Source organism: Hemiscyllium ocellatum, chromosome 37 (assembly GCF_020745735.1).
Source record: "Hemiscyllium ocellatum isolate sHemOce1 chromosome 37, sHemOce1.pat.X.cur, whole genome shotgun sequence".
In the NCBI taxonomy this organism is placed as follows: domain Eukaryota; kingdom Metazoa; phylum Chordata; class Chondrichthyes; order Orectolobiformes; family Hemiscylliidae; genus Hemiscyllium; species Hemiscyllium ocellatum.
Window position 1 is genome coordinate 3,901,116 of NC_083437.1, and position 7,486 is coordinate 3,908,601.

General features: G+C 40.9%; 1 protein-coding gene across 4 annotated transcripts in view; it reads left to right on the forward strand.

The window, feature by feature from the left end:
• zbtb40 (zinc finger and BTB domain containing 40) overlaps nt 1-3,980 on the forward strand; it is a 124,318-nt gene extending 120,338 nt beyond the window's left edge. For all 4 annotated transcript variants that reach the window (XM_060852192.1, XM_060852195.1, XM_060852193.1 and 1 more), the window contains one exon: nt 2,861-3,980. In XM_060852192.1, the coding sequence (XP_060708175.1) occupies nt 2,861-3,064 (204 nt within the window). In that variant the 3' untranslated portion in view covers nt 3,065-3,980. The remainder of the gene's footprint in view (nt 1-2,860) is intronic.
• The last annotated feature ends 3,506 nt before the right edge of the window (nt 3,981-7,486 follow it).

Genomic DNA, 7,486 nt, shown 5'->3' on the forward strand with positions numbered 1-7,486 from the left:
AAACATCCTTGCTGACCTGTCATTTCTATGAGTCAAAAATTCAGCTGTCTGCTATATTAATCAGACATTTGACCATTTAAATTACTTTGTATTTTTCCTCTAACATATTCCCAATTAGATTAGATTACTTACAGTGTGGAAACAGGCCCTTCAGCCTAACAAGTCCATACCGACCCTCCGAAGAGCAACCCAGCCAGACCCATTCCCCTGGATTTTTTAACCCTTCACCTAACACTATGGGCAATTTAGCATGGCCAGTTCGTCTAACCTGAGGAAACTGGAGCACCCAGAGTAAACCCACGCAGACACGGGGAGAATGTGCAAACTCCACACAGACAGTTGCCTGAGGCGGGAATTGAACCCGGGTCTCTGGCGCTGCGAGGTAGCAGTGCTAACCACTGTGCCGTCGTGCCACCCAATTCTGCAGAGTTGTTTTATATATTCCTCATATTCAGCTGGCATCCTGCTGGGCAGAAGTTCTGCTCGACGGCATACGATTGTGTTTAAAGCTGGGGAGTTTTAAAGTCAGCCACTGCTGTTACCATCCAAAGAAAGCTGCACAATAGGGAACATCCTTGTGTCGAGGGGAGCATCCGACTGAAGTCATCTAATCCACCACACCTTGTATTAAATATGGTGTGCTCAACATTTCAGTCTTTCTTTCATCAAACAAGCAACTTGCATTGTCCTTCTTTTCAATAACACCACCCAACTAGGCTCCAAAGATTTGGGTGACATTTTATTTATTTTCCCTCATTCTTTAGCACACAGGCTTTCATCAGTGGTAAGTATCTTGGATCAGTGGCACTGAGCCAAAACTCCCATTGTGTACACTGCTCACTGTACTGCAAATCAGACTCACAAGTAAGAAACATTCAAAGAAATTGAAGGAACCTATTTTCCTTAATTACCAAAAGATTTTATGTGATACTTTATATTCAAAGGAGTGGTTATCATTTAAATGATCTACAGTGCCATTCTGTTATTGGTATTTAATGAAGGTGCTATTACACCAATTATTCAAAGCAAATTTCATTGGAATCCTGCAGCGCATTGAGCTATAACATTATACTAGCCATAATTCTGGTTTTATTTCAAACTTTGAATGTGATTTATTATAGTAAAAGATAAAATGCTAATACACAATGCAGGACAGGACTGATACACCTTCATGGGCTTGGATTCTTATTAAATGATCAATTTTCCTCTGTTATTGATTGTAACTAAGGTAGCATAAACAATTTCCATTGGATTTATAATATTTTTTTCGTCGGGTGTTAAAAGGTTGAGTGAGAGGGAGGACTGGGTGATAACGTGCTGATTTTTGACTTGTGGAGCCAAAGGTAATTCTCAAACCTGTTGCATACAAACTTGCAGTGTAACATGGTACCAGTTGCAACCTCTTTTCCAAACAGCAGAATGAGGAGTTGACATGCTGGCTCTTGGACAAAACAGTCATGTTTAGCCCTGCTTTTAATTGTAACCTTGTAATTGTATACCTTCGAAGACTTGACCAATAATTTAAAAATTATTTTAAAATAGAACAGTTTCTAACAACTTTTAAACTTGCGTTCCCAAATTATTCTGAACATTTGAAATTATTCTGTACATCTTTCTTCTGGATCTTTTGCTAATGTTCTTTAATCTGTGATCACAAGTTATTAATTTACTCAGTGTTTCAGCTGAGCCTGACTCAGTGATGTATGAAGTTCTAACGTAACTTTCTTTGCTTTCATGTTCTATTCCTCTGATTATAAACCCAGGGTGTCCGTTTTAACCCATTTACTATTTGCCCTGCTACGTTTAAAGATTTGTTTATAACATTTCTACTCATCCAAACATTTAAAAGTAGCTTCATTTATGGGAAGAAAGTATCATATATAAGTTCTCCCAAAAAGCATCACCTCATACTTTTCCAGATGAGTTGATATTTCTGCTTAACCATCCTACCATCTCAAAGCCTTGAATTATCCTCATCATTGTTATTGTATTAAGTTTGGTTTCTGCAAACTTTATGACGCTGTTCCCTGAATCCAGGTTCAGCCAGTTTGTAAAGTTGGCAGTAGATGGTTGACAAAAGAACAGCACCATCTTAGCATCTTGCATTTTGTATGTTTTTTTTAAAAGTGTTGAAATAAAATGCAGATCATTCTGCTATAACATAACAGTTGTATTCCCCTGCAATTTTGCACTATAGAAAATCATGCTATGGAAAACCGCAATTAAAAAATCCCGCTGTAGAAGATTGCTAATAGAAAATCGCTATGGCCATTAAGTAGAACGTTTGCATTATCCAAATGATGTCCACAGTTCACCAGTCACGTTATAGCCAATTCGCGCTGACACAATGCATGTTAGAGCAGAACATACTACACTGACTTCTCAGAACAAGCAGCATCTGTGGAAAGGGAAAGGAAAGAGTAATGTTTCAGATCTAAAGATAAAATCACTATAGTCTTGCCAGACCATTAGAAAGAATGGTGATAGTTTAACCTGGGGTCACCACGCCTCAGGCAAGGGGAGAGGTTGAGAAGGCGAGTCCTTCATGGTAACCTCAGCTGGTGTGGGAATTGAACCCATGCTGTTGACATCATTTGCTTCAAAAACTGGCTATCCAGCTAACTGAGGTTTATAGCCTTCAGGATCAGATAATGTTACAGGTGGACGGCTCAATTTTTCTCCTTATGAACTCTGCAGCCGTAAGGTGATGGAAGTCTGAAGAAGGATTGTGGATCTGAAGCATTAACCCTTCCCTCCTCACACTACAAATTCTGTCTGAAGCACTGAGCATTTCCAATACTGAGTCTTGTAATTTATTATTCTGTTTGTCATGCTGCTTACTTTGTTTTTTTCAATATAGGTTATCCAAGCATCAGAACAAATGCCTGCCACTGAACAGGTTGTATCCCTCGAGGAAACGCATCTCAGCAATGTTGGATCGCAGGTGTTTGTGGCTTTGCCCAATTCCCAAGATTGTTCCTCAGGGCCTCATGAAATTGTGGCATTGAATGTGAATGATTTACTTGATGGGTCTGTGACACTTATCTGTGGGGAGACGCCATGAAAAATAGCAAGTTTAAAAATAGGCAATCTCAACACAGTCCCATGGCGTTCAGTGATATGAAGAAAAACCTTTGCTTCACAATCTAGTTTATGATCACAGATCACACCAACTTCAGAACTTCTTTGAGTGCTTTATTTCAGCAGCGATTTTACGTATGTTTAGGAACATAATCAGTACAAATATCTGGTAATTCTGCAATACTTGAATGACATAGTATCATATTTAAAATGAAGTTGTTAAGCTGGAGCTGCAGTAAGTCTAGCAATAACAACAGTAGATGATCCTTTTTAATCCATTGATTGTTCCTTTATTCCTTTCATAGAATCACAGGTCCTTAATGTTATAGAACAGGATTGTTCCAAGTTTGATCAGTGATTCCTGATATGAGGTAGTGCAGCACATTGGAAAAAGAGGTGTGATGGAGCCACAGAATTGGGTTTGACATTCCCATAGTTAAAGGATGAATAATAAACTTGGAGTCTTGGGAAAGGTGTGTTGACTTACCCAACCAACACTATAGCCTCTGTTAACACAGCCATAAAATGTATTTTAGTTTGTGCCTTCCTCTACCAGCAGAACAAAAGAAGGTTAAAGGATATAGATAGTAATTTCAATTTGCAAGGTGGAATTCGATAGTGCACAATGGTGCCTGAGATTGTTCAGGATTGTTATATTGCTGCTAACAACCAGTTTATAGAAATGGTTCTAAATAGGGACCCTATTACATTTATGGATGCTGAAATGTGTAGCAAAGTTGGTTCAAAAGTATTAGAGATTACAGGATGATATTTATGATAAATCCACTCTAAGCAAAAGGGCAAATCCCAATCAATCACTTACTGTCAAATTATCCATCAAAGTTCATCAAAATTAGTTCTTCAAAAGCTTCTAACATACTAGTCCTGTGTTTGTAAAATAGCCAGCCTAATATCATTATTTTGCACCTGTATAAAATAAAGAGGAATCCATGCTGTTTGCATGAATGAAAAAGATACCAGTGTTTCTTTGATTTGGATCAATGTTGGACTGCCATTGTCTTTGCTGACTTGTTCATTGTCTGTACATTAACGCATGGATCTAATTACTTTGCAAAAGAAAAAGTTTTTTTATAGAATGTAATTTCTGTTCCATATTAGTTATGAAACACCATTTCACGAGGTAGAATCCACTTCAAATTTATCTATTATAGAACATTGCTTTAGATTCTTAATCTGTCAGCCAATCTAGTTTTTTTCAATAACAAAAACAGAAGTTCTGGAAAAGCTCAGCAGGTCTGGCAGCATCTGTGAAGAGAAATCAGAGTGAATGTTTCGGGTTCAGTGACCCTTCCTCAGAACTTTAGTTTTTTTCAATATCCTGTCAATATATTAACAAAATGTTGCTGTTCTAAAAATATTTTAAATGTTTTGACTTAAAGCTATCTAAATGTGTGGCAAGTAGTGATCAAATGTTACTTTCCCGTTGAATACCCAGGTCAGATTTAAATATTTCAAACTAGTTTTAGTTCGAAGTACAAGATTGTGTAAAGTGAAATACAGCCTAGTGGTGAAATGAAGTAGCTGTCTATCAGTTCATTGTATCCCATTTGTGGCTGAAGCAATAAGAACCATCTGCTTTTGAAAGTACAAATGGGTCGATCTAGTTAAGCTGGTTTAATTATGAACTGTTCCTAAAGGCTATCAGAAAGTTCAAGGATACAGCAAGGTAGCTCAGTCCATCTCTCCTCGCTCGCTCTCTCTCTCTCGCTCTCTCTCTCGCTCTCTCTCTCTCGCTCTCTCTCTCTCGCTCTCTCTCTCTACCCATCTTCACATCCCAATCTCCTCAGTAATATTGTAAACAGAGTACTTCACACACTTCTCAATTTGAGTAAAGAACATCTTAAAAATATTTGTTTTTTTAAACTGAACCAGCATCCTCTGTCATAGCATTTCTGGTTTGCTTTTTATTTTGTCTCTACGACATATACCTTCTCCTTCTTTTATCTATGTGTAAAATCTGAGCTGCTCTGCTCTCCCATCATGCTGAATTTTCCCAGTGTCTGTATTTTTACAGTGGTCTACCCAAGATTACTGCCATGTCAGCAGATTTAATCTGCCAAGGCTATTGTCGAGAGCAGAGGCAGAACTTCCAAATTGTACACACACAGTGTACTTCATTGTTAAGGGAGAGAGAGGGATTGAATTAATCATGCTGGACAGATTGTCAAAACAGACGTCTCGGACCGTGTCTTCAGAATCCTTAAGGGGGAGGGTGTGCAGCCAGAAGTCGTGGTACACATTGGCACCAACAACATAGGTAGGAAGAGGGGTGGGGAGGTCATTCAAGAGCTCAGGGAGTTAGGCTGGAAGCTAAAAGCTAGGACAGACAGAGTCGTCATCTCTGGGTTGTTGCCGGTGCCACGTGACAGTGAGGCAAGGAATAGGGAGAGAGTGCAGTTGAACACGTGGCTGCAAGGATGGTGTAGGAGGGAGGGCTTCAGGTATTTGGACAATTGGACTGCATTCTGGGGAAGGTGGGACCTGTACAAACAGGACGGGTTGCACCTGAACCAGAAGGGCACCAATATCCTGGGGGGTAGGTTTGCTAGCACTATTCGAGGGGGTTTAAACTAATTTTGTAGGGGGATGGGATCCGGACTTGTAGTCCAGCAAGTAAGCTAGCTGTTTGTCAGGATGTCCAAGAATGTAGGGAGGCTGTGGAGAAGGTAGCACTGACAGGGAATACTTGCGGACACAGAGATGGGCTCAAGTGCGTATACTTCAATGCAAGGAGTATCAGAAATAAGGTGTTTGTGCAGTGTGTCCAGGAAGCTTTTCTAACTCCGTATGTAGATTGTCCAACCAGAGGGGAGGCCATATTGGATTTGGTACTCGGTAATGAACCGGGACAAGTGATGGGCTTGTTAGTGGGTGAACATTTTGGTGATGGTGACCACAATTCTGTGACTTTCACCTTGGTTATGGAGAGAGATAGGTGCGCACAACAGGGTAGATTTTACAATTGGGGGAAGGGGAATTACGATGCTGTAAGACAGGATTTGAGGAGCATAAGTTGGGAGCATAGGCTGCCAGAGAAGGATGTGGTGGAAATGTGGAACTTTTTCAAGGAACAGATACGACGTGTCCTTGATATGCATGTACCTATCAGGCAGGAAAGAAATGGTCGTGTGAGGGAGCCTTGGTTGACGAGGGAGGTTGAATGTCTAGTAAAGAGGAAGAAGGAGGCTTACATAAGGTTGAGGAAACAGGGTTCAGACAGAGCAGTGGAGGGATACGGGATAGCCAGAAGGGACCTGAAGAAAGGGATTAGGAGAGCTAAGAGAGGGCATGAAAAATCCTTGACGGATAGGATCAAGGATAACCCCAAGGCATTCTATGCGTATGTGAGAAACATGAGAATGACGAGAACGAGGGTAGGTCCGATCAAGGACAGTAGTGGGAGATTGTGTATTGAGTCGGAAGAGATAGGAGAGGTCTTGAATGAGTACTTTTCTTCAGTATTTACGAACGAGAGGGACCGTATTGTTGAAGAGAAGAGTGTGAAACGGACTGGTAAGCTAGAAGAGATACTTGTTAGGAAGGAAGATGTGTTGGACATTTTGAACAACTTGAGGATAGACAAGTCCCCCGGGCCTGACGGGATATATCCTAGGATTATGTGGGAAGCAAGAGAGGAAATTGCAGTACTGTTGGCAATGATCTTTTCGTCTTCACTGTCAACGGGGGTGGTACCAGGGGACTGGAGAGTAGTGAATGTTGTGCCCCTGTTCAAAAAAGGGAATAGGGATAACCCCGGGAATTACAGGCCAGTTAGTCTTTCTTCTGTGGTAGGCAAAGTAATGGAAAGGGCACTGAGGGATAGGATTTATGAGTATCTGGAAAGACACTGCTTGATTAAGGACAGCCAGCACGGATTTGTGAAGGGTAGGTCTTGCCTTACAAGTCTTATTGAATTCTTTGAGGAGGTGACCAAGCATGTGGATGAGGGTAGAGCAGTGGATGTAGTGTACATGGATTTTAATAAGGCATTTGATAAGGTTCCCCATGGTAGGCTTATGCGGAAAGTCAGGAGGCATGGGATAGAGGGAAATTTGGCCAATTGGATAGAAAGCTGGCTAACCGGTCGAAGTCAGAGAATGGTGGTAGATGGTAAATATTCAGCCTGGAGCCCAGTTACAAGTGGAGTTCCGCAGGGATCAGTTCTGGACCTCTGCTGTTTGTAATTTTTATTAATGACTTGGATGAGGGAGTCGAAGGGTGGGTCAGTAAATTTGCAGATGATATGAAGATTGGTGGAGTTGTGGACAGTGAGGAGGGCTGTTGTCGGCTGCAAAGGGACTTAGATATGATGCAGAGCTGGGCTGAGGAGTGGCAGATGGAGTTCAACCCTGCCAAGTGTGAGGTTGTCCATTTTGGAAGGACA